This window comes from Falco cherrug, chromosome 2 (assembly GCF_023634085.1).
Source record: "Falco cherrug isolate bFalChe1 chromosome 2, bFalChe1.pri, whole genome shotgun sequence".
In the NCBI taxonomy this organism is placed as follows: Eukaryota; Metazoa; Chordata; class Aves; order Falconiformes; family Falconidae; genus Falco; species Falco cherrug.
The window spans coordinates 2,492,379-2,520,088 of record NC_073698.1 but is presented as its reverse complement, the minus strand read 5'-3'; the positions used below and the strand labels follow the sequence as shown (position 1 = coordinate 2,520,088).

Genomic DNA, 27,710 nt, shown 5'->3' with positions numbered 1-27,710 from the left:
TCACAGAAAGAACTTCTGCGGTACAGCAGCAACTACTGAATACTCGTCCCTCCTGAAAACCTCAGACCACCAACTGAACATGAAAATACCTGGGAGCCTGATGTAAGACAGCATGTTCCTCCATCCCAGCCACAATGTTGCATTGTTTGCTGCTTTCTTTTTGATGTAGCTGGGCCCACTTACAATCTATGAAGAGTGAAGCTGACAGCGTTCACCTACGTGAAGGCAGGATGCACACGTTGCTGCTGGTTTTTATCTGCTTTCACCTGCGCTTCCTGCCGTGCCACTCCACGAATCCGAACCGACCGCAGTAAATGAGAGCGGGTGAGAAGATGGGAATGGACTGACTTTGCAAACAAAAGAAGCGGAGAGCAAAGCATGGAGTAAAGAAAGTCTGGCAGTGGTGGAGAAAGAGGGGAGAGGGCAGGAGGATGATCTAGAATCTTTTTCTTCAGCTCTGCAGCCCACTGAATGATTTCTGGTGGGCCAGGACAGAGGCTGCAGGAAAGCTTATGAGTGGCTCAAGGGCATCTGACACAAGAGCAGGGCTTGGTCTACCTGCCTCACACAGACCTCGGTGCCTCTACCACTCCCTGCTCTTTACGAAGAGCACCCATAGCTGCAAGGCTATACATTATATACCTAGCTAGCACATGGTACCACGGCAGCAAAGGCTTCCCCTAAGGCAGAGTCAGATTTGCTATATAGTTCAGTTATTCTGCTGAGCTTGGTGCGGCACAGTCGGAGGTTTTGCAACAGCCTCAACAACGCAAATCCAACAGCGATTTCCTTCCCTCCATTCTGGAAGAGCTGTGAATGACTCTCTTCTGTGGATTACTGACACTGCTTTTGCTTTGGCTGCCGCCTCCCATCCCCGCTGGAAAAAGGCCACCAGCGTGGGGATTTGGTCCTACACTCCCATCTCCATTACGTTCATCCACAGGTACCACTTGAAGCAGGCACTGGCAGCAGAAACCTCTGTGCACACAGCATCCTCCAACCCCTCTCCCCCCCAGGGACACCCAGTCCCCTTCGTTAACATTAAAAAAAACACACATCAGCCTTCAAAATCAGAACAGCTCTGACCTTATTTGCACCGGATCCTCTGAAGCCAATTGCAAAAGAGAAGCAAACAGTGAGGAGTTCATGAAAGCAATTCACCGGCCACGCGCTGGCCTTGCCTGGAGAGAAGGTCCCTACCAGGTCAACCCCCAGCAGACTTTAGCACCGTATACAGCTTGCACGGAGAGAAGCAATCCCCGAGCCTTTCTCTGGGGGAACAGCTTGTTTGAGATGATATCTCTTGCGAGGTCTCGCCAACATTGGCATCTGCTGGATACGAGAGAGGCTAAAGCGATCCAGCAGCCCAAAGCACTCAAGGTAGCACTCTCCTCCTACCAAGGGAGCCAGAAGCCAGGAATTTTTTGGGTTCCGTTTTCATCCTTGGCAATGACTCCCTGGAAGGCCTTTCTCAGCCTCAGCTTCCCCATCTGTTCTGCTTGCCTCTTTGGGAGGCTGCGGAGCTCGAGGGATGTATGTAAAGGCCTCCGAGACTGGTTATATAAAAGAGAAAGAGCAATATATTGGCTTGTGCTGTGGCATGCCTCCATGGCCGTATTTTTAGAGATGCATCTAAGCAGGACCTGCTAACGATGCAGTTTGACAAAAAATTAAAAGCAACAAAATAAGAACACGTTTGGGCACCCAAGTCTTCATTTCTGTTTTCTGAAATGAACAGAGAATGGATGAGCATGGATTTTGGAGTCATCTGCTATTGTGTAGCTGAAGCAAACCTTAGGTGAGAAGTTCATACCCTGCAAAACTCCACTGCTAAATTATCCTGCATCAACAGGTGGTCTTTGCTATGGGAACAGAGAGAAAACAGTCCCACCTTCCACTGAACTGTGACCTATGAGGTTCTGACGAGCTCCTAATTGCCTGTGGAGAATAAGGAGAAGACCCCAGTTATTCTCTTCTAATGACCCCTCAGCAGCATTGCCTTTCCTAATGAGGATCCCAAAGTCATACCACATTTCCCCCTGCCACTCTCAGGGGAGTCTGCAGGATTGAGACTTTAACCTGGTCAGCAATTAAGTGTATCACAGGCCTCAGCTGAAAAAAAATAATCATGTTTATACAGCTATTTTTGAAACAGTACATCAACCTTCGAGCTCCCAGGACAAGCCCTGCTTTCTACAGAGACAGGAAGGTCGATGGTAAACAGGGGCTGTGTGATGTTACCAGAAGCATTCCCAGCTTTTATCGGTCAAACCAGGACAGCTGCAACTGCACGCAAATTGGCAGTAATTAATCTAAATCTTTAATTATGCTGCTTGTTATCTCAAACAAACATTACTACATTAACCAAAATGTTGCTCTGTAATTGCCTAATTGTGGAGCAGGTGCAGTGATTTCCCCCTCTCTCCGACACTCCAGAGTCCATGTTCTGCCTGGGGCTGCGTGGGGCTTTGCCGGCGCTGCTGCTCGCAGCCTGGGCTTAGGGATGCTCCGGTCCGCAGGCAGCCCAGCTGTGAGACACACAAGTTAGTGAGGGGGTGAGGCATCCGAAACAGAGACTGTGTAAACGACGTCAGGAGAGAACCTACGCCTAAGGGCAGAGGTACCTACAGATAAAGGAATAATGGTACAATGTGCTGGGAGGAATGAAGATGTGCTGACTTCGAATGTCATCCTGCCTGGATATAAACATGAAAGGACATTGCCCCTATCGACTTCCTCACTGAGAGACCTCCAGCCTTTTCCCAGAAGTCTGTTCCCCAACACTGAGGATAAGGAGACTATTTTTAATTTTACCAAGGAGAAAGCACAGAACGGAGAGATGAAATGACTTGGCCATGGTCATAGGCAGCTCCCCAGCAGAGCAGGAGGACAGGACTCCCGACGGCCCATCACAGCCCCCTTCCACTGTCTGTTCCAGTGCTGACACCTCTGCACTGAGCGCCTGCAATGCCCCTGAACTAGAGACCATACAAACCACACACCCCACTCACCCCTTAGCCGAGAGTTTAAACCAAGCATCGGAACAGATGCAGGCTCAAACAGTGCTCTGGAGCTGGGTGCGTCCATGAGCCACACGGGGCGAGGACCTCCAAAAACTGCTGCCCACGGACCTTGTTCAGAAGAAAGCCACCCTGGGGCCGCCCGAGGAACACGATCCTCTGTGCTTGGGGTAAAGAACATTTCTGAACTGGGGATGGCTGCCCCAGGGCCCTGTGCAGCACCCCAGTTAGACCAGACAGGATTCCCGCATCTACAGCCCACCCAGTCATTTGCCTCTCTAATGCCAGCACAATGAATCAGGAGAGGTCAGGGATTTAGGGATGTGGATGGGAACCGGTCCCTTGGATGCCATCGTACAGAGGTCTCCAAAGAGCCATCACTTGCTGGCTGTCACTATTGAAAGGGACCAAGTTAATGCCAGTGATCCAGCAATAAGAAGCTCCAACTCCCTCCTCATTATTCAGATGTTCCTTAGTCAAAACACAACCATGCCTCATCCCCTACTGAACCAGAGGTAGGAGTCACTCTGAAATACAAAATTCCTGAATGCTGCTTTTCGCCACCTCTTCATCCCTCTGGCAACACCAACTACTATCTCATAGTATCTACCCAACATGTTTCCTTTGCAATTCGCTTGTGAAGACCCCAAATAAGTCAAGGCTTCAAATAAGGTCAGTGTTTGTTTGATTAGTTGCGTTACCTTTGTTCTCACAGGTGCATCACCCAAGTGAAAGACTGACTTATTTAGCAATAACTGAGTGCCCAAGAATTCTCGCTTGCTTAGCTACAGTTAAACAACAGCACCTCCTTGGTTTATGCACCCACTGAGTTTGCTGGTATGGGAATGGGCCATGGAGCACTCCTTAGAGGGTCCACTAGCACAGGAGAGCGGTTGAGGAAACAAACATGGAAAAATCATGAAATAAAGGCCCAAAAGGAAAAGGCACAAGGAATCTAGGAGAAAGAGCACCCGAGCAAGCAGCAGCTCTGAGACACAGCAGGCAAGAGGGAGCTAAAAAAGAAACAGCAATATACCCAAAGCTCTCAGTGCGACAGCGAACTCCAGAGGTGACATCAGGAGGGGGTAGATCAGGGATGGAGTCCATCTGAAGGAAATAAGAGGAGGTGGTGTGATGGTAATAGATAGGGTGGACATGGCAAGCAGGAGCAGATGCAGTGGTGGTGGATGAGGAGCAAGAGGTGGAAGAGGTGGTGGTGGCAGCACATGATGGGCTGGTGCTGGGAAGGTCGGAACTGAAAGACTGTCCAGAGGAGAGGCTATGCATTCGACGGAGAGAGACTCTGCCTGCCCGGTAATGGGCAGGTTGGCCTGACTCATTCTGGCCTTGCACGTAACTCTCTACCAACCTCTGAGATCCGTGGGCGTGCTGTGGGTCCACCAGGCGCTGGCGAACTGTGGTGGGCAAGGCAGGAGCTGCAATGAGAGAAAGGGGAGAATGGTGAATGCAGCTGGAAGGAGACTGCACATCAAATCAGCAAGGAGGCACCGCGATAAAGCTGCCACCCACAGCCAGGGCTACAGCACCACAGCACTGTGCCTTCTGTCACCGGGACACCTGCCCAAGGCCACTGCAGCCATCCCACCTTGTGCTGTAAGTTATGCTGGTTTAATGCAGAAGAAGCATTAAGCTGGTGCTACTGCTTAACATGCTAGATTAATGCCCAGCCCGTGAAAAAATGTTTGACATTCCCGATATAGGTGCTTTCTGAACACCTTATCTGATCATCTTGCTTGGAGCAGAAACTGGCTGCATGATTCATCCTATCCAACTTTACGTCAGAGCTACCACCCAGGCTCCCTTTATAGCAAATGTGAAGAAGCCGGTACTTTCAGGGCATGATTCATTTCATCCTAACGCAGACATCCAAACTGTTCAGATGCTTCATGCCTTGCAGTACTATCTCCCTACACAGCCTAAAAAAGGAGCCTCCAGTGCTCAGTTCAGATGCAGGCACCTAAAGCCAGTGAGGTGACTCCAGGAGCGGAGCTCAGCTCTGCTCCGGCTTCCAGCATGGCCGTGCCGGTGCAACTCCTGGAGCAAGGCGCAGGCATGTGGGACCAAAAGCAGGGCTGCCAAGTACAGCTGCACCATGTGTTCAGGCGCAGGAAGGCCTCTATGAAGATGCAGAAACCTCCCAGCCTCGTACCCTTCTGCGGGGCAGGACGGCTGGGACACGTGGCAGATGTGCAGTAACGATGGTATTAATTGGGTTGGCACAGGCTTTCATCACAGTCTGCACCCAAAATGATAGCTCTGGTCCAAAAGTGGTATCACCGGCTCCCAGTCCATTTCGTGACTAGCTTACTGATCAAAGAGACGCTAAACCAAACTGAAAGAGGGGAGATTTGGGTTGGACATGAGGAAGAAACCCTTCCCCGTGAGGGCGGCGAGGCGCTGGCCCAGGCTGCCCAGAGCAGCTGTGGGTGCCCCATCCCTGGCAGGGCTCAAGGCCAGGCTGGACGGGGCTGGGAGCAGCCTGGGCTGGGGGGAGGGGGCCCTGCCCCTGGCGGGGGGGTGGGACTGGCTGGTCTTGAAGGTCCCTTCCAGCCCAAACCCTTCTGTGATTCTATGATTCAATTTGAAAAATATTTTTCCCTAATTGCAAATTCGTCTTGGTTCAGAGGACTGTTTCCTTCAAGTGCACGGTCACCAGCTGATTAATAGCTTTTAAAGATCATAATAATCTTTCTGGCCACGTAGTCCTACCTCGTAGGTAACGCAGGCCAGAGAGCTCAGCCAGTTCCCCTGCACCCAGCCAACACTACCTCTGCAGCACACCTACACACCGAGCCAGAGGCAGGAGTCGCCTTCGGAGAGGTGCAGGGAGGCACCTTCACCTGCGTGGAGGTGGAGATGGCGATTCCTGCATGCTCGTTCCAGTCAGGCAGAGCATTACATGTGGAAAACTAAGGAGCCACTGGGCTGCACCGCCACCCTGAAGACAACCAGATTGGTTGTGTTTAATCCACTAGCTGTAATTTCCGTACAAGATGTTCCTTCTTTTGCAGGAGATAAGGTGTTCAGGATTGTTCAGGATTTTTTATATGCAGAAGAAATACATGTAAAAATGGGTTAAAAAGGTGAACAGACAGGAAAGCTAAGGAATGGAGTAGAAGGAGAGCTCCTTCAGGAATCGAAGAACCAGCAAATCACTGCTATAAAAGCGTACAGCCAGGAAACACGAGCCTCCTGCAGCTCATCTGACAGCGACGACTCAGGTACCTGAAGGATCACTGTGGGACATATTTCAAGTGGAAGAAGGAACAAGCAAGAATAATTCAGGCAACTTTGCTGCTTCCACATTCCCAAAGTTCATCACAGTTTCTCTCACAGGGTTGCACCACTCAGGTTTGCTGCTTCTTGCTGTACTACACTGCCCATCTACAGACCTTTCACTGGAGCTCTTTATACCATCCACTTTCTACTTCAAGGTATCTTTTTTCTTAGGCGCTCCAGAGCTGAAATTAAGTAAAATTGAGGCACACACAGTCGAGGTGGAAAAAAATCCCTTGCTTCCAGGCAGGGACTGCAAAAATCTGATCAGAGGCGGCGAGGGGCAGAACCGGAGCATGTTCCAGCTCTCCTGCTGTGCCTCTGCAGCAGCAATGCTGCTAACTAAGGCAGCATGGACAGGAATAGCACAGCTCATCCCTACTTGCCCACTGCTGGCAGGGATACAGTTTAGAAGCCTCTGTTTGGAGGGCTAACAGGGATTCAAGCCCTGCAGAATAATTAACTGGGATTACAGGTTTCTGCTAAAGTTTCTTCTTCTCTTGGATCACGCTTTTTTCCCTAAGGGTGTTTGGTGGACTTCTTTTCCCCTGGTGTTCCACTCCTCATTTACCAACTTGACGCCTTACACCTCTGGTCTCTCCTTTTGCATGATTTACCCTACGATAAGCACAGGACCAAAGGCTGAGACCTCAGCCTTGCACAGCCACAGCGGACCCTCGCTTCCCCCAAACACCGTTTCAGTCCAGCCACTACAAACATTTTGTCAATGTTAGCTAAATAACCTGCTCATCATCTTGAGGAAGACCACTACCATGCAAGCCCTAACCAACGCCAGCGCACAGCCTTCTCTGCTGCTGCACATGCCTGTCCTCCTCCATGCCATGATGGCCAGCGCTCGGTAGTGCTCCACAAAGGGAAGGCTTCCAGCAGAAAACAGGAGGCTTGGCATCTCTGGGGCTGAGCGTGCTGTCCCTGTGTCCCCGGCATAAGGGACAGATTAGCATAATAGCATCGCTCAAATTATTTAATGATACTGAGAGAAGAAAGGCATGGCAATCAGCAGCAGCCCCAGTGGGGAGGGATCGGGGTCAGGCTCAGCTGGCAGCGGAGGGGCTGTGAGCAGAACCTGCACCGAGAAGGAGGTGGGATGGGAAACGGAAAGTTATCACCTCCTCCTGGCCTAGCCTGAATCCTTAATCTCCACCTCAGGGGTAAGAACAACTCTCCACATTTCCTAACTGGATTTCTTTTGAAAAGCAAAACCCAAGAGCACGTGAGAACTACAGTGAACTGTGATTCTTCTTCATCCCACCAGACTTCCTGCAAGTTAGTAAAGATGCTGATGACTCAGTGAAGAGAGGTACATTCATTAGTTTTCTGTGCCAGAAAGTTGGAAAATTTGTGTACGCATTTTAGTCAGCAAAAAGGGCAGAGGGTAGAATAAAAAATTAAAATATAATTGAAGAGAACCAAACCAGGGTATTTCCAGAGGGACTGATCCTCCGAGGACAGAGACGAGCGGTCACTGAACCTGCGCCCGAAAAGCCAGGCTGCGTCTGGGATGGGCCAACCAGGTGTGAGTGGGAGAGAGAAAAATGTGATTTACCAGGAGAATCATCACGGGCAGTCAGCAACACCCCCAACATGTCTGGGGAGGAAAAACTCTGTGCTTCTCTCCTGAAGTGATTTTAGTATACAAAGAAAAAAAAAAATCCCCCAGGGCAAGGCAAAGATTCCCTTGCTTTGGGAACTTGGAGTTATCACCCGCAGGGATGGCCACCAGTGCTGCGGCACAGAGGCAGACAGGCCGGCTCACTGCAGGTCACTGGACTGATGGAACTGCAAGTCCTGGCTGCAAAAACCTCGCTCAAGGTGTCTCCAGCAAGGCACAAAGAAGCTGAGGCTTAAAATCTTGGATGAAGGCTCGTGCCTTGTACAGCTCACATCCTCTGGAGAACGTGCTTCATGTGTTAGGACATCTCTTCAGACATCCCTCTCTCATTAATACCTAGCTTGCATCTTTGCAAGAGTTTTATTAGAGCTGTCTAGCTTGCTTTCTAGTGGTGACTGATAATCACGAAGACTAGTAGGACACCATTACCTGTCTGAGGCTTTAAACCTTGCCTACGTACACCCAACCCCATCAACCCCCACCGCAACCACCATGTTTGCTGAGCCCAGGAAACGTGCAGAGACCCCCGGTTGCTCCTGCCTTCACATCCTGCAGGCTACCCAAACGCTCAGTGCTCTGCCTTCAGCCCCCGTCACCCTGAGCTCAACCTCAGCACTCGCCTCCAGACTTTCACGGCATCGAACCAGAGCCTGAGACCACAAGGAGGGGATGGCTATGGCACATAAAGCATCTCCTGCAGCGCATGCTGCCAGCCCCAAGACTCTTCTGTTCCTCCCCCACATCTTCTACCCAGTTAAACAGACCTGTCCTTGATGAATCCCTCCAGCAAGTGACCCGAGTCAGAGACAATTATTAAGTTTCCTGTAGCTAACACTGTCAGTATGGGCTCCCCTCTTCCAGCTCAGAAAGCTGGGCTCTAGCCAATGCTGCTCCCTGTGCCACCCAGACCGCTGTCACAGGGGGTCAAAGAACGTCTTCCGTTCTCTCATTCTCTTGTGCAATAGCTAGAGATAGGAAACTGTATTTGGAAAATGCATTTTTGAGCGAAGCAAGGCTGAATCTGGGTCAGCTGAACATGGGAACAGTAGCCAGGATTGATTCAAACCTTTTGCAGAGAAGGAGACAGCCTCCACTTAATCCAAGAGCTCAGCAATTGAAAGTGCAACAGGCACAGGGTGACCCAAGTTCAACTGCTTCCTCCAAGAGATCTGGGCTGATGACAGCAGGATCACCCAGCCTCCCCCTCCAGTAGCCCCATTCCTCCTCACAGGAGCTGATGCACTTTGTTTAGGAACAGTCACCAATATGGAACAAGAGAACGTCCACTGTGGTGACTACAACCCATGCGCAGGAGATGGAGCACTGGGCTTCCAGGCTTTGCTCCAGGAAACATTTAACAGGTCGTTACAGGTGGGCAGCATCACCACAGCAGACCGTTCCTCCCCACGCGGAATGGCAAGATGTGCAAGTCCAAAGCTGTGCATGAGGCGGGGGTGTCTTCAAGTCCTTTTATACCCCAAACAAGTGCTCTAGCCAAGGGGAGATAGGGAAAATGCACTTCATTTCCCTTTCCCCCTTTTGTGAGTCTAGCCCATGGCTTTGTTGGGTTTTTTTAGTAAATACTTAAATTCAGTGAGTTGAACAGAACAGCATACATAGTTTAAATGACGACTAGTAACATCTATAAATTATTAGGTCTGCTGGAATTAACAGGCCCAAGCAATCCCAGCAGTGGTGGTCTGGCGCTTACAGACATTCCTGACCCTTAAAAACTAACAATTTGCCTTTGGTTGTTTAAAAAAAAGACTTAATTCCTCCTAACGCATTTAGGCTACCGTTCCAGGTCTGCCCCAGCCTGCAGCACCCGGCAGATACAGACTCACCACGCACAGCTAACACAGACTACGTACATTGTATGGACATGGGAGACACGATCTCTTCATCCAAATCATCTACATCATCGGTCATGATGAAGTGTGAGGGGTTAGGCCGTGGGGTGCCCATCCAGCTGGGGTCAATGTTAAGGGCTGATGCCAGGGTGTGGATGCCTGGGTTGTTGACGATCTGGAAGCCACAGAGCAGCTCTATCTGCTGCCAGCGATGCAGGCGCTCCCGCAGCGCAGCCGTCACTTCACTCAGTGCTTGCCTGGAAGCAAGGTTCAAGCAAGGAAGAATGTAGGGAACGAAGGGAAAACACACCATAAGTTGTCTGAAACACAGAGTCTACTGGTTCAGCTTTGTATCTTAATATTTGAGACATCTTTCATTCCACTTTCAGGAATACAGGTATTAAGAAAAACAGCAACTACTGAAATATCCAGGGAAAATTGCTTAAGAATACTGCAGCTTCCCGAACCCTCATTTTGACGGGACTTTTCATTGCTCTGCATAACTGTGATTTCTTGTTTCTCTCAGATAAAATTAAAAGGTTATTGATTAAAAGGAGCAAGTCCAATCCCAGCTCACTAAAGTCAACAGAACAGAAGTTCAGCAAAGTCAGACGAGAAGCACCTGTACAGGCTACAACACACTCGTGTCTGTAACACGAGAGGGATGAAAGAGGAAGGCAGAAATAACGGAAGGTATTAAGTAGATACTCACTTTGCAGTTAAGATTTTATGATCAACATCATCTAGGGATGAGCTGTGAGCAACATGAAATGTTCCAAACAGGGTGTTTCGCTTCTTTTTAATTTTTTCAGCCTGGAACATCAACAAAAAAAAGGTCACAGGAAGAAGACAACCTTATGTCTTCTCGAGGACAAGAACATCCTGGATGGGCTGAGACAGAAATAGTACCTGCAGCTGTCCGCACACATGTAAATAGTGTGAACTGTGTTCTTACTGAAGGATGTGATGTTATTCTTCCTAGCACAGCGGGTGAGGAATTTGCCAGCAGCGAGTAAGCAGGTTGAGGGTTTCACACTCCTTGGCCCTTCTCCTGCTCTCCCTGAAGTCAGCGGGGACTGAACCAGCTACCTCACACAGCCAATGGCTCTCATAAAGCCTTGTTTTGTCTCTCCCATGAGTAAACTACCAAATACTGTTAATGCCCTGGGGTTGTTGGTTTGGGGAAGCTTTTTGGTTTGAGGTTGGTTTTTTTTACCTTCCCTGTATTAAAGTGTCTGCACACAGCTCTTTGGTTCACAGATCAAGCGGCTTTAACTCGAGACTTACAAAAGGTAAACTAAGAACGTGGACATGAGAACTGACACAGTAAAAGGAAAACCATTTTAGACGTTAAAAAGTTCATAATAAAAACATATTAAGGCAGAGAAATTTTTATATGCTGCCAGCTCTGACTACCGCATAAATCCATAGAGACTAATGCATGTTACAACAGCTTCCCTGCAGCACATTGCTTTTTGGTTGGCACAGAAAATTTGAAACAACTGGGAATACAGAAATGATTCATTGCTACAGATTGCATGCATGCGTTAGAAATTTTGCTGCCTGTGCATGTAAATCACCTAGAGCAGGGATTATGCTCAATAGGTACAAAACCTTTTGCTCAGTAACTACCCACAGTGCTGTTGCACAGGCAGCAATTCATACTTCAGGGGCTCCAGCCTGCAGAAGACACGCTAATGCAGCTGACAGGCATGCCTAGGTCAGTGCCTGCTGTGCCCCGAGAGGCAATTGCCTCTCATTTTCAGCCCCTACTTAGGCCTCTCTGAAGATTTATGCTGGACTTCAAAAAAAAAATATGCAAATTTAAGGTATTAAAATGGAAATAAAGGTGCAGAGAAACCAACTCCGCAGGTTTCATTCCCCAAACCCTTTCCCGCAGCTGCATGGGGAGGATGTGGGACAAGGATGCTGAAGAGGGAAAAGCCTCAAGTTGCTCCAGGGGAGGTTCAGATTGGGTATTAGGAAAATTTTCTTCACTGAAAGGGTGGTCAAGCCCTGGAACAGGCTGGCCAGGGAGGTGGTGGAGTCACCATTCCTGGAGGTGTTTAAAAAACACGTAGATGCAGTGCTTAGGGACATGGTTTAGTGGTGGGCTTGGCAGTGTTAGATAAATGGTTAGAAATTATGACCTTGAAGGTTTTTTCCAACCTAAATGATTCTATGATTCTATGAAATTCTCACCCCTTCCTTGGCCACTAGCAGCTGCTTCTCCGCATTCTGTTTCTTGATGTTGTAGTACTGGACCTCCACTTCGTGGGTCAGCTGGAGCCACTTCTGCAGAGCCTCGGGCGCAGCCCAGCTGCAGTGGGACTCCAGCTCCTTCTCGGCGTTCTTGAGTGCCATTCGAACCTGGGAGAGAACCAGCCGGCATGGCATTGCAGAAGTGGAAGGGACAGCCTGCCCTCCTGTAGGGTCATCCCAGCCACTGGCTGCCAACCCGGTGCTTTTAAGGCACCGGAAAAAATAAAATTAAAGAAAAAAAAACCACAAAAAAACCACAAGAAACCCCCCCCCAAAAAACCCCAAACCCAAAACAAACAAACAAAAACCCCAAAAAACCCCACCCCAAACCCTCCACACAATCTTTCTCAGGACAGAAGCAAAAGTCAATAGGAGGAGAGATGGGGCATCCTGGTACTGTGGGCAAGTGAGAGACAGAAGAACGGCAGGGCAGCCATCCCACCGAGAACCAGGACACCCTACAGTGCTTTCCTTAAAGGCGAGCTCCTGCCTCAAAAACTTCCAGCTGTCGCGACGATGTCCTGCCTCAGCTCTCAGGGAGGAGAAGCGGAGCATGCTTTCATCGCTGACCTGCTCTGCCTCTTTGCGTCAGCTCCTCTGCCTTGCAATGGCAATAAACCACAGGTAAACCCTCCAGAGCTGACAGTACGATGTGCAAGTTAGTTAACGGAGAATGAGATCTCAGGCAAGGATATTCAGGGTGCTTATCATAGCCTCTAGAAACCTCTGCAAAGTTTTCTGCCTCCCTGCAGGTCTGAAAAACCCACAGATTCTCCTCCTGAGGCAGAATCACTGACAGCACGGTGCAGGCAATCGCCTTCTCCTCACTGCAGCTACTGAGCCAAATGGAGCTTGTCAAGAGACAACTTTCACACTGGAGCAAGATGATAAAAATATTTAGACACAAAACATGTGCTGCTTGCCCAGGAAAAAAAAAAACCACACGTCTGGAATCAGCAGTTTCTGTAGTTTTCTGGGGGACTCTCCTTCCATCCCAGCTGAGTCTCCTCCACACACCATCGGTCTGGTCTCCTCCACACACTTACTTATGTTGCTGGAGAAGGGAGCGATTATAAAATTAGAAGGAAGTGGGTGACAAGCAAGTTGAAGATACCAAAACCTTACATCAAAGCATTTAGTGCTAGAGACCATCAAGAATTAACACTTCTCTTCCATTACACATGATACAGAGAGACTAAGAAACCTGAAGCCTGATACAAGCCCTGCAAGAAGTTAACGTGTCCCACACCAGAGAAACTGAAGGATGGCAACTACAGCTCGGAGCTCGTCTAAGAAATATGGAGGCAGTGGGAGTGCATCCAGCGACCTGCTTGGGCTCCGCAGCAGCCCCTTCCCAATGCCCAACACACACTTCCCACCTCTGTGCTTACACTCCTTGCCTGGTGCCGGTGCCTCTCCATCTCCCACAGAGCACAGTCACAAGCAGACTGAAGAAAATCGTTTTTTTAAAAGATTGCTCAAACTTGGATCTTTTCCCTTAACCTGTTATTTAACTCAGTCACGTCTCACCAAGTCTGACATAGGTGTGATTTCTAGTGAGCCAAAAGCACCAGGTTACATGCAAATAGTATGAAATCCTGTATTTTATCCTGGAGGACATTTGCACAGTCCATCGAGAAGCAGTCAGGAGGCATCACACAGAAGAGTTCAACTACTTATATCAGTTACATGTGATTTAGTCTTGTTGAGCATAACGTTTGCCTAAATCATTCACAAAGTTACAAATTCAGAACGGCAGATGCCAGGAAAGTCTGGGTTTTCCCCTCTGACACCAGGCACTGCTCCCACCACAGGCAGAACCCTGACCATGATCCACAAGCATCTGTGATTTAGGAATACAGAGGATAAGCGGGCAGGAAATCTTGCCACTAGGTATTTGGGGTAGAGGAGTGCTGAAAACATTTACAGGAACAATATTTTTAGGGAATGGTGGAAAAGGGAAGCGGTGCAGAACAACAGCCAAGGACCAGTGGCTGAGATGAGCCATCATACAGCAGTGCGCCAAACACAAACCCTCTGGGCTCTGCAGGGGAATCAGTACAAATAGGAGTTACTTTATGTGTCTACACTCCTGTGAAGATTTCAAAGATCCCATTTTGATTGCTAAGAGCAACAATTTCTAAAGCAAGGAATGCCCTCTGGGTAAGCGGCCCCGGCTGGGATCACGGTCTGGGGGAGGATGACCTAGCGAGGAGAGACGATTGGTATGAACAACCCAGTACGCGACAGTCCCATCCCAGAAACACTGCTTCTCCACCTCATACACCTGACTCCAGTAGGAGCTTCTAAACCCTCTGGTATCATTTTAGTGATAAGAGTCAACCAGTGCAAAAGAAGGTCTTGTTTTAGTATTCCCTGGGACCCAAAGATACCTTAAAATTGGATGAGTTTTACGGTCAGTGGGAGTGACTGGTTAATGTTATCTGTGGTCTACAGCTTGCTGGGACGGTGATCATGTTATAATCACACAGTGTGGGTCAGGTGGGTAAAACCAATACTCACCCTGCCAATGCATCCCTCCTGAAGGCCTCTAAGAAACAACAGAGCGGTTAAGTCACCTCTAGCTTTCGGGGTTTCTCAACAAACGTAAAGCTGAGGGGGCAGTGGGACGGAAGAAACCCTGCTTTCACCAAAAGCCAGGAGCAGGTCAGGTATAAGGGCTTGGGGTTAAAGAGGAAGGCTATACATCCTTATTGAATGGCTCACAATACAAAGTGGGCAAATTTCTGTTTGTGTGAGTACAGAAGTCCCAGTGAGTGTCCTGAAATGGAGCACAGTGACTTTGCAGAGAGGCTGGATGACCAGTCAGGAGGAATCATGCTGGATCACGACAGCAAAGCCAGTAAGAGGCGTCTGTGGACGTCTGGGCTGTTGGTACTCAAAAGCAGGACATAAATTTGCTGTTTGCTGACTATTTGCATACCTAAGCTAAACTGCCCCATGGTTCCCTGATGGCCCAGGACACTTGTTTCTTCCTTCTCAGTGGAAACCCCAGATTCTTAATTCATTTTCTTACCCATCCTCCATGGTGGCGTAAAAAATTTCACACAGTCAGGTTGGGAGGATGGCCTCAGAACATCCAAGGTACTTGTTTGGCTCATGCAATTCTGGCTCACACAATTTCAGTTTAAACCAATCTATAAATTAAAGTCAGGTAAGAATTGTCCCTCAGGTGAAACTGGAGGAGCAACTGTAATTGTCGTCTTGTAGGTTTGGGCAAAGGGCAGTTTTAAGGTAAAATTCCCAGGTCCTTGCTCTCTGCCCTCTGTTACTGCATGCAGGTGCCATGAGCAACATCCTTGATTTCCATTATAACCTTACAGGTTTTGTTACAGGTCTCAGGGTTTTTAGGTGTAGGAATGGTGGGTGTTTTTTCTGACCTACAACAGATTATTTTACAAATGCTCTGTGTATCCTTCTGGGCAAAAAGCGTTTCATTTTTGCTAGCAGCAGCATTATACACAATATTCTGTCTAGGCCTACATCACAATACATAAACTGGGGACATGTCTTCCTGCTAGTGTAAACTTTAATGTTTTTGAGAATTGCATATGAACTCTTTTAACTTTGCTGTACAGATCCTAATCTGGTGCTAAATGGCCTCAGAAGGAAATTACCTTCTTACACCTCTCTCATCCACAGGATGCTCAGAGGGCTGGAGCCCCTCTGCTGTGGGGACAGGCTGGGAGAGCTGGGGCTGTGCAGCCTGGGGAGGAGAAGGCTGCGGGGAGACCTTAGAGCAGCTCCCAGTGCCTGGAGGGGCCGACAGGAAAGCTGGGGAGGGGCTTTGGGCAAGGGCAGGGAGTGGTGGGACAGGGGGGAATGGCTTGAAGCTGAGAGAGGGGAGATTTAGGTTGGACATGAGGAAGAAACCCTTCCCCGTGAGGGCGGCGAGGCGCTGGCCCAGGCTGCCCAGAGCAGCTGTGGGTGCCCCATCCCTGGCAGGGCTCAAGGCCAGGCTGGACGGGGCTGGGAGCAGCCTGGGCTGGGGGGAGGGGGCCCTGCCCCTGGCGGGGGGTGGGACTGGCTGGTCTTGAAGGTCCCTTCCAGCCCAAACCATTCTGTGATTCTATGATTCTATGAAAACATGGTAAAGCACAAGAAAACTCATTACAAATCTCTCCTAAACCCATGAAAAGATAAAGTAGAAAAAAAAAGGAAGAGCTTATGGTTTGGAGTGGGAATTAGAAGTCATCAGAGGGGTGCAGCTACAGGTCAAGTTCAACACCTCTCCTTCTGCAGGGCAAGCTGGGACAGTGTGTGGTAGCAGCACATCGCTCCTGAGATAGCACCTGCACAGTCCCTGCTACCCGACACAGAAGCAGCACTGTTACACTGCACGGGGGACACGTAATGTGGAGTAGCAGAAGAAATACTTGGATCTTTTCCTCCACAAAGGGGAGTGGAAAAGTGAAGGTGGAAGAGCATTATAAGCAGGACTTCACTGGATTTCTCAGAAGGATGAAGCAGAATGAGGAACCGCCTACTGTTCTTGCTGACATGTCCTGTATGCCAGTGCATCCCTCTGGCTGAGCCCTTACCTGCTCCAGTTCTTGCTCAGCATATTTCTGCCTGCTCAGTTCATTCTCTGTGCCCTCCCGCAGTTCTCGGAGCCGGTGTGCCTCCTGCTTGGCAATGCTGATCTCATCTTGCAGTTTCTTCTCCAGGTGCACCTTTTCTACCTCCACAGAGCGATGCTCCTCCTGAGCCTTCTGCAGTCTGCAACACACAAAGACCAAAAGCCCAATGCTACATGTGTCAGCCATCCGTACACAGCTAAAGGAGCCTACATATTAAAGTGCAAAGGCTGGCCAGCCACAATCTAGACTAAACCTGCTCTTATTTACTCTGTGTTGATGTCAACAGAGATCTGTATTTGAACAGTCAAGGAGAAAGTTCACCATGCCTGGGAAGAAATTAAATTGTCAGCTACGCAGTCTCAGCTTCATTTAGTTTATCAAATACACAGTACCTGTCTTCATAATTTTCCAAAGCACATCAGGATTTCCTTTAATAAGCTTCAAATTAAGTTGAATTTTCACATGTGTTTTTACAAAAGTGAGGACCTTTTTCTTTAATAAAAAAAAGGAAGGGAAGATCTGCCTGAGCAGGTATGACCACCCAGATGGAATGTCCTTGCAAAAGCCTTCAAATTTAGACATGTCTTGATCTTGCCTGGAAGTTATTATTTTTCCCCATGACAGAATTAAATTAGTAGGAATTACACATGGCAACAAAAAATAGTAACAGATTACTTGTACCCATTCAGGGAGGTCTAACTGTTCAGCCTGGAAAGCCTCAGCCCTCTGAAGGAGACACCACTGCAGCCGCAGCAAGACGTTTTAGGGTTTCTACAGTGTCTGCATTTCAGGGGAGCTGCACTAGTGTAAACCCTCACCCAAGTTCAGTAAAATCAAATTGGCATCAAGAATGAACCTGGCCCACATGGGACTGTGCTGTAGGGTGGCGAAGTCTCTGGTTGCTGCCACCGAAACAATCCCTAATGCCAGCAGTGCCTCTTTTAAATACAGTCCCAAACCCATGTGCTACTAGAGACACAGAGATTGCCAAGTAGAAGGGGGGGGGCAGGGGCGGAAATTTGACAAATATTTTGTTGAAATGAAACGAAGAGGTTCACTTCAAAATGAAGGTTCTGAAAAATCATGTTAAACAAGTAAGACAAATGAAAGAAATAGGAGTATTAAAGGGCTTCTGGCAAGAACCAGCCTAATGAATCAAATAATAAATACCTTTATTTTGTTTGGGTTTTTTTTTTGAAAATGGTGGCCACAATTAAACCCTGGACCAAATTTCTGAGGAACGTGGTACATCCATCTTTGGGTAACTTCAAATCAAGATGTGATGCATTTCCAGAACATGTACTAGACTGAACGCAATAAAGGATTGTAGCTTACTTTGTCAAACCAGGTGCCTCAATCTAACAGTCCCACCTTTTAAACATGAACTTCTCTTTCAAAAGTCTCAGTTGTCACACTTGGAGATAAATCAGTAACAGCTGGACAAAACCATACTGTCAGAGCAGCAGAGGTGATGCTTTTAACCCAGACCAAACTGAGGAGACTCATGTTTTCTGCCACGAGAAGCAAAGCTCTGCTGCCCACCCAAACCAGCCCCTTCTCCTGCATGCACCTCCTGCCCTCCCGAGGCAGCTTCTCCATGGATTGGTGGGACCTTAAATAAGGTGCTAACCTACAATGAAGCTACCAGCAATGTTCACGAGGTTAGCAAAACCAGTAGCGGCTTACACCAGAGATTTTCAGTGGCCAAGTTAAAACTATCCATAAAACGAAAAGGGAAAAAAAACCACCCTAAACCCACAAACAGAATAATCTTAACCAGAAATCAAGTATTTCAAGGTCATAAAATCTCCCGCTCAAGATCATCATCAACATCCAATCTGGAGAGCAAACCAACACAGCAACATGTGGGAGAGAGACGAGAGGGGCAGCGAGGTCTGGCTCCAGGTGTGCTGTGAGTGAGAGTGACACATCCCAGGAGGGCACCCCTGGGCTCCCCGAGCGGCCCCCACTCATCCTGGACCAGCTGAGCACCGAGAGAAAGGGAAAAACTGATCCTCAGTCGCTACAAACGCTGCTCCCTGCAGCACACGCAGAGGTGTCCCGCCTTCAGCCTCGTATCGAAGGACAGCACTTGGTCATGCTTTTGGGGACGGGGGACGGAGCACAGCCCGTGTGTGCCTGCGGCAAGGACCGGACCCATCGCTAACTTTCAGGTCAAGAGCGAAGCCGTGCACCGTCCCAGCCTGGGACTTCTCCTCCTCAGGCTCCTCCTTGGCATGCAGATGGCCATTTAAAATGGAATGGATGGGCTGGGCTCTCATCAGCCGTGATACTGGCTCTCCTCTTGGAAAAAGCTCATTTTTAATTTACAGTTCTGTTCAGAAACTCAAATGTTTTTCTTCCCAATTTAAAGAGACTCTTGCCAAGACATTCCAAGTTTTTAGATAAACCCACGCTCTCTGCCCTGTGCATCAGTGCTAAAGCTCTTCCATACTAGGGCTGTAAGAATCCCAAACCACCAAAATATCTCTGTTTAAAGGAGAAATTCCCCCATACTATGATGCAGAAGAGGGAAGGAATTTTATCCTTAAGATAATTCTCAAAGGCACTCTAACATTGTATTTCCCCTTACTATCATATTATTTCCTGACAGCAGAGCCCATTTTCTTATGTTGGTTATGGACAAAACCACATTATGCCTGTGCATTCCTTTTCAAACCCAGCCAACCGACCAAGTGCCTTCAGAGCTACACTTGTAGTGAGGGCAAGAAATCAAGGTCTGTCTGGGGGCTTCACAATTCAATGTAATCAGTAGATCTTCAATACAGACCTTCATATACTCTTCAATCATCAGTAGGGTGTGCTAAGACATGAACTTTTTTATCTCGATGGGTCATGTAATTGACTGGGAAGTGTCAATGTTGAGGGAAGATCTCAAAAGATACTTTGAAAATGAACAAAAAATGACTTTTTATATCAATCCTCCCTTCCCAGCTCTTCAAGAGTGTATTGTTCATCGAATAACAGCACTAGCAGTTGGCAGGCAACTAGAAAGGGATCACATGCCTTCTGGAGGTCTGTTCAGCACTGAGTTTCAATGAGCCAGGAAAGAAGGTTACTTCAAGCTCTAGAAAAGAAGTTTCTGAGCAGAACTTCAGAAGAAATCCTACACAAGTCCACGGGAACTGATGCTGTTGGTTGGTTTTGACATTTATACAGCAGATGAGGACCACAGCTGAACCTTGCTGGGCGCAAGGATGAAGAATTGAAAGCTTATTTCCCTCTTCAGAGAAGAATTACATCAGTCCTGTGCCAAGAGGTCCCACAAGGTCCAGGAATTCGCCTCCCGCTTCTTGAGCCCCAGCTCAGTGCCCTCTTTGGACGACAAGCCCTCCCAGCTGCACACCCTGCAGAAAAATCACAAGCTGCTATGGCTTAAGACTCAAGTTATGCTCAGTATACGTGGTTTTGCGTTTCTTCCTATCCGGCTTCAGAGCATTAGCTGAACTTCCCAGGCACATTACTTGTTTACGTGGCTCTATCCTCGGCAGCAGATCCCAAGGTCATTCCCCACACATCACATTCACAGCAGGTGTTGTCTGGACCTCTGGTGTGATGCCCTCTTCAGTGACACCCAGCAGAGACCCCCTGCCCTGGGCAGAGCTCTGCTGTGCCAGGAGATGGATATTGAGAAGGAATCCCCATGTCCTGGCCATAAAAAAATAAAACTTTTTCTCTGGGGTATTTCCAACCTGTAATGTAAATTTACCCAAAGCTCTGTGAGACCAGCTGCGGGATTAGAGCCAGCTCCGCAGTAGGCAGAGGGGAAATGCACTTTATTCTATCTCTATGCCAAAAAGCAAGCAGGTCATGTATCAGTGCTACTGCCAGAAATATGTGCCCAGTTTGGCACCATCACCTTGGTACTCTCTCAAGTGTTTGCTCCCCACATAGACACCAATGGATATGATCACGCTCGAAGATGAAAGCCTTTCAAGCAACATTAACATGCAGGAAAATTCCCTGAAGGCTGTCATGAGCATGTAGGTGAGAAATCAGGCTGAAGGCTTGTGGGTATGTTGTACGTTTCCGAAGACACGGTGTTTGCAAGTCTCCATGGCAGGCTGACATTGTTGAGATCCTGGATTTTGCACAGGCTGCTCATTACACCACCTGTGCGCAGCCAGCTTGTGTACCTGGGGCTGTGCTCCGCTTTCAGAGAAGCCACTGGGAAGGTAGCCATCATCTTATAAGGCAGCCAAATTAAGGTTTATCCTCCAAAATTACACTTAAAAGTAATGAAAATTAGTTACAGCCCAAGACTATCACACTATGTTATTTGCTAAATCTGCCCTTAAAAAATACCTTATTGCCAAAAAACCTCACTGGTTTGTAATCAACAGTTTTTAATGTTCTTTTCTTTCCTAGAAGGCTCCTGTGTTTACAGAGGGCCTCTTTCACAGCATGTCGTCCGAGAAGTAGTTTTACTGGAACCACTGCAATAACTTCTCTGAGTAGAGCTCACATTCCCAGGGCTACAGTATTTTGCCCAGGTTCCTAGAGTTTAGATAATCATATTTAATACTCCAAAATTATTTATTTTTTTCATTCTTTCCAGGCAACACTCCTGGATGCAGGTATCACAATGCAAGCAGGGAAGCACAGGCTTTTACATATAGCTCAAAGAATTCAAGAGGGGATGTGTAATTCCACTGATTGCTTCCACTGTTCCAGCATGCTTTTTCCCTGTCAAAAGCAAGGGTGTAACAACCTGATCAGCCTGGATGACACATTCTAAGTGAGCTGGATTACCTTACACTCCTGGAAGAGGCTCTTCTTCCCCTCTAGGTATGGATTTACTATAATTTTGACGGGTGGGGATCTGATATACTTTCGATATGAGTCAGACTGGGAGTAGCAACCACTGTACATTTCACTGCTCCTATATAATTAAATGTGGTAAAGAAATAGGAAGCACCTATCTAAAATAACAAAACACACTCCAAATGAAGCGGCCACTGTTGAGTGCAGAAGGAGCACTCCCATCCATTTTTCTCAGGTGGATGTTTCACTTCTTAAAGCAGCAAAGTTCTGAGCGCAGGGAGGAGACCACTCACACGCCAAAAGCAGCAAAGCTAAACAAAGTCTTCCCAGAAATTTGGGAACTACTTTTTTGAACCAGTAATGACCGTTAGAGCAGAACCGGAACTAAAGAGACAAAACACGACATAAAAACAGCATGGAAAGGAAACAAAACTCCACGGAAGCATGTCACTAGACCACATGTCAGCATGCACTGGAGCCCTTGGAGCTGGAGAAGCTGGTGATGGATGTTGTCACTTTGCTCAGGTGGCTTCATTGCCACGTTTCAGGATTGTAGTAACACGAGGGAGTTTTTACTGCCTAGGCCTTCACGTGGCAGACTGCAAGTACAAATAATTAGCATGTCACCACCAAAGAGCAGGTCAAGTGACCACGCACACATCATTATGTGTAGCCTGGTAACTGAACTCCTTGATGATCCAGGCACCCGCCTGAGCCATTAATTCTGGCTGGCAGGTCTGCTACGGTCGCTGGGGAAGGTGCTGACTGGTACAGCACGACAGCTAAAAAGAAAAATCTTTCCTGAAATCTATATTAATAACAAACTTGCAGGCAAGATCGACAGTTGGAACACTCCAACTGGATGGACACATAAAACCTACCTCTCCTGAAGGTCATGGAGAGACTGTTCAGCTCTGTGGAGTCCCTCCAGGTCTTTCATCATCTTCTTCATGTGCTCCTTTGAATAGCGATTCTGGATGTAGGCAAACCAGCAGCCACCCACTCCGATGACGATGGACACCACCAGCATGAAGTCCTTCAGGTGGTTGTGACGAGTTACTGGAAGAGACCAGAGATACCACTGAATTCAAAAGAACATGACAATTAACTCTGCAGTGCTTTGCCTGCACCAGAGCTGGACATGAAAACTTAAGACAGCATCAGGAGGAACTGCAGCAGGTTTCACAAAGGGGAAAAAGTGAGCTACATTGATATTTAAGGGGAAAAAAAGAAGCTTGACAACATTTATTCAATTTGAATGGGGAAGGAAAACAAAAAAAAAGATGAAATAGATACAATTTGTGTAGATACAATTTGCCTGGTAATACAGGAGAGCCTCCACATAGCAAGCCCCAGAACAGCTGTGCTCTTTTAGGACAATACAGGTAACATTGAACTACATAGAATATAATGAGCTAAAAAAAAATAACTTTGTTGCAAAAATTTAACTGTGATCATAGAGGTGGGGCACATCAAGTATAAAACTGTCAGGTTGCAAAACTTCCCATCAGAATTACAACTAAATGTGGAACCCCCCTTTTTAAACAGTTAGCAAAATGCAGTTCTTTTAAAAAAAAAAAGTGTGGATGCATGGTTTAAGTGCTAAACAAAACCCAAACTGATGACTCAAGCAGAATTCTTTTTATTGTTTACTGTTTAGCAAATCATCAAAAAAGTATGTACTGAGAAAGCGAAAAATGAGAAAGGGAAGCTTAGTCAAGGTAGCTGTGACTAAACGTTCAGTAGCTACTTGTTTTAAACTAAAAGAAGGTAGATTTAGACCAGATACTTGGAAGAAATATTTCATGATGAGGGCGGCGAGGCGCTGGCCCAGGCTGCCCAGAGCAGCTGTGGGTGCCCCATCCCTGGCAGGGCTCAAGGCCAGGCTGGACGGGGCTGGGAGCAGCCTGGGCTGGGGGGAGGGGGCCCTGCCCGGGGCAGGGGGTGGGACTGGCTGGTCTTGAAGGTCCCTTCCAACCAGAGCGTTCTGTATGATTCTGCACACTGGAAACCCCCAAGCGCAACGTTCCACTTGCACGTCACACAGTGCCGATTTCTTCTTGCTAGCAGTACCACAGGTTTTATCCTAGGCATGCCGATCTCCATGGGGGTCTACAGGCATCAGAGGGATAACAGGCAGCTCCCAGCAGCACGGGGCGTATCAGCCGCTCCGTACAGCGCTGTACACGAACACACCAGTGACCCAACACCACTTTGCAACACAGGCTCCTCTAAAACACACTCAAGTCCCAGAGGCTTTTACATCAGGTTCTTGTAAATGTAGGAGTTCACAAGTGTTATGAGGAGCAGCTGGGGGTGTTTAGCCTGGAGAAGAGGAGGCTCAGGGGGGACCTTGCTCTCTACAACTGCCTGAAATGAGACTGTAGGTAAGGGGGGGTCGGTCTCTTCTCCCAACAAGCGACAGGACGAGAGGAAATGACCTCAAGCTGTGCCGGGGAGGTTCAGACTGGGTATTAGTAAAAATGTCTTCACTGAAGGGGTGGTCAACCACTGGCACAGGCTGCCCAGGGAGGAGGTGGAATCACCATCCCTGGAGGTGTTTAAAAAACGCATAGATGCAGTGCTTAGGGACATGATTTAGTGGTGGGGCTGGCAGTGTTAATTAGCAGCTGGACCCGATGATCTTAAAAGGTCTTTTCCAACCTAAATCACTCTATATGATCCTGGGAGGGACATGATCACATGAAGAGGTGCTTATCTGAGAGCAAATGCCGTGCAGCTCCAGCAGCTCCCAGCCACCCCACTTGCCCAGCTCCGTGCAATGCATCCAAACAGACAAGACTGATGGGACAATTTAGCTTGGCAGCTACAAGGGAAGTGAAAGAGTCATTACAGGCACAACCAGAAAACATCTTTGCTTCCCTGAAGCAAGAGCAGAGTTTTTTTTAAACACAGACATGTACGTATGCAACCTGCCCTCTCCCCTTACTGCCCACCCTGAGAGCACAGAGCGGCAGCTGGGTCATCTCTGGATTCAGAGGCGAGAGCTGCCAGCAAGCTGCAGCCACCAAAGGGCTTTTTCTTAGAGGAACTGCAAACTATGTGCTGTAACGCAATCTCACAGTTAGTCTAAAAGGAGTCAGCAACACTATTTTCCCCAAATCGCAACACCCCTCCCTCTGCCCTGCACCTAGGCTGGAGGACACCTCAACTCAGCATGCATGAGATGGACTGCGCCCAAAGCATCACCCACTTTCACAGGAAAAACACTATTTAGCGACATAAGCCCTTGCTGGTGGATCCCTGGGGCAATACTTGCCTGCCTGTGGGGCGAACAGCTCATGGCAGCCTGGCAAGCACAAGCAGGACTCCCCCAAAAGGAGCTTCTTGCATGTCAGGGTCACGACGAGCACAGCAGGGAGTAGGGCCTGGGCACTGGGAAGTCACAGCGGTGAGGAGAGATTAAGATGGGACAGGAATTGCACCTTGTTGTTTTCCAAAAGGAGTGGATGTGGGAAAGCCAAAGACCAGACATTTTACAGATGACAAAACAAGTTTACTGTGATTAGCCTTTTTTCAGATACAAATTTTTAAATATTTTTAAGACAAAGGTAATGCTATTGCCCACCACAGGCAGGAAAAAGTGCGGATGCATTTTGTAGGAGAGTGAACTGAAGCACAGAAGCAAGTGATGCTGCACAGGGTCAGCCTGCACAGGGACGGGATCTCTCCCACGCCATCCATGAGCACCTGGCAGCAGCTCTCCATCACAGAAACATTTAGGCTGGGAAAGACCTTTAAGAGCCCAACATGCAGGAGAAGCTACTGCCAAGCCTGGAGGCAGCAGCCAGCATGGCTGTGCCCCCTTTCCAGCTCTTTTGTGAGCACCTCGATTCATGGCATGTGTTTTGTGTTTGAAGGTGGCAAGACAGAGCCCATGCTGGCTGGGCAGATGCCAGCTCCCACCGCCGAGATTGCAGGACAGAACCAGCCCTGGGTCACCTCATCAAGACCTACAAATATCTTAAGGGCAGGTGCCACGAGGAGGGGGCCAGGGCTCTTTTCAGCGGTGCCCAGCGACAGGACAAGGGGCAACGGGCACAAAGTGCAAGACGGGAACTTCCATCTGAATGTGGGGAAGAACATCGTTCCCCTGAGGGTGACGGGACACCGGGACAGGCTGCCCAGAGAGGCTGTGGGGTCTCCTGCTCTGGAGACATTCAAACCCGCCTGGACGCGGCTCTGTGCAACCTGCTCTGGGAGAGCTGCTTCAGCAGGGGGTGGGCTGGGTGGGCTCCAGGGGTCCCTTCCCACCCCAGCCAGGCTGTGACTGTCTGGAGGGGTCACTGCGCAGTCAAGTTTCCAGCTGGGAACAGATTGATTGCCATCTCTGCTTGGGCCCTGTCCTTCCCGTGCACGGCAGACGAGCTTATGTGAATGGATTAAGCATAAAATACCACCTGGGCTGCAAGTTTCCCAACACTTTCTGTTCAGGGGCTGTCAGGGGGCTTACAAACAGTTACGCAAGGCACTGCTATGCCACACTTGCTGGATGAGTTCTGTTGCATCCCTGAGAAAGTGGGTCCTTCATCTTACACAAAATCCTTCAGCAATTTGTCTCCAGTTACAACAATGCATCTACTGCTTTCTCATGAACTAAGAAGCAACAAGACGACCGCTGTTCTCCCACTGCAAGGAGTTTCTCCAAATGCCTTTCCATCTTATCTGAAGTTTTACAGACCTTAAAAATTTGTTGATTACACCAATCTCTACCAACAAAATTTTGACATAATGATCTTAATTTTAATAAGTACTGCCCTTCACAGCATTATAATGTAGACAAAAGAGTCCCGCAGGGCCTTAAATTCATCTTTGCTACCTTAAAATAGAATTAACAAACATGATTACCCCCCCAAAAAGGAATCCTTCCCTCAAAGTGACACACACATAGTAAATTTAGGGGTTTCACTTCCGTTCCTTTTAAATTTTGCAAGCGTTCAAAGGCTTTTCCAATATATTGTTCTTGTAAAGCTTATGAAAAAGGGAAGTATTACATGCTTTTTGTAATGCTGAGGTCTAAGCATCAGGTTTGCACAACTCAAGAGAGAACTGTTCAACTGGCCTTTTCAACTGGAAATTTGCATTTATCACATCACAGTGATGGTGAAGGCTCTGAACAACCACGTTTGAAGTCTCTGACTGAATTTACTGACCTATGGTAAAATCCCCAACAGGCGGTAAAGACAAAAAGAACTTTACATATACCTTTATGCAGACACAGTGGCTCCTTCAAATGGAAAGAATTAAGATACGACAACTCTGTTCCCCAACAATACATTATTAGGTTCATTTCTAACTCGGATACACACCAGGCTCTACTCAGCGCTTGTGTTCTCTCAATTTTGTGAGAAATCCGAAGCTACAAAACATGAAGAGTGCACTGTACAGCATAAAAATCAGGTCTCTTTTCCCCAGGAAACTCAAGAACCAGGTAAATTTACCCAAGGAACAGAGACTTCACCTTCTAAGAGGAGGTGTGAAGACATTTTCAGGCTGTTGAGAAATTATTGGTGTCAGTTCTCTCGTCAAAACCTCTAATAAAAAGTAAAAAAAAATAAATCAATTAATTTACTTCCATCATTTGGAGGGACAAGGACTTTCCCAGCCAAGGCAGGAACATTTATTGTACCCCCAAATGTCCTGATGCCCTAGTGAAATCAAGTGCAGGGACACAAGACATTAGCTTTAACTCATCCCCAAAACACTCCTCATGAACCTCTATTTCAGTCAAGACCAAGATGCAGAAACTAGAGGTTATTGCTAGCATGTGAAATGTGATAAAGTGAAGATGAAAAAGTGGTAAAGGAGGATGCTGGTGCGTTTTAGTTAGGAGAAAACAATTCCCCTGGCTTTGATACAATTCAGTATTTGGGGGAAGGTGGGCTGGCAATATTTTTTTACATTTTCATGCACCTCCAATGAATTATGTACTTGGGATTTCCCAGCAAAGGGAGAACAATAGTGGTGACTGTAAGAATATCTCCATCAAGCACAGATGATAGCTTAGATAATTCTTTTTCACATACAGAAGCCGTCACCTAACTGATACAGTGAATCCTTAGCAGTTTGGATACAAGCCACAGACAGAATATTCTGGTACTATCAAGAAAAATACAAACACACACACATAAATATCAAAATTTGCCAAAATGAATGATCCCTAGTCAAAGGCTTTAGATGAAGCATCACGTGAAGGGACATACAGTCTCAGTCTAAGGAATATATTGCCTTATGCCACAGG

The 27,710-nt window shown here is 47.8% G+C and overlaps 1 protein-coding gene across 9 annotated transcripts in view; it reads right to left on the bottom strand.

Annotated features, from left to right (window-relative positions):
* STIM1 (stromal interaction molecule 1) overlaps positions 1-27,710 on the bottom strand; it is a 106,558-nt gene that overhangs the window by 8,242 nt on the left and 70,606 nt on the right. For 5 of the 9 annotated variants that reach the window (XM_055703182.1, XM_055703184.1, XM_055703183.1 and 2 more), the window contains 7 exons: positions 22,330-22,507; positions 16,625-16,802; positions 12,003-12,170; positions 10,513-10,613; positions 9,822-10,057; positions 7,754-7,834; positions 4,390-4,456 (listed from right to left, as the gene is read on the bottom strand). In XM_055703182.1, coding sequence (XP_055559157.1) covers positions 4,390-4,456; positions 7,754-7,834; positions 9,822-10,057; positions 10,513-10,613; positions 12,003-12,170; positions 16,625-16,802; positions 22,330-22,507 — 1,009 coding nt within the window. Of the gene's footprint in view, positions 1-1,151; positions 1,554-4,389; positions 4,457-7,753; positions 7,835-9,821; positions 10,058-10,512; positions 10,614-12,002; positions 12,171-16,624; positions 16,803-22,329; positions 22,508-27,710 lie in introns of those variants that run through there. The other 4 variants (XM_055703186.1, XM_055703187.1, XM_055703188.1 and 1 more) reach the window with 3 other exon arrangements.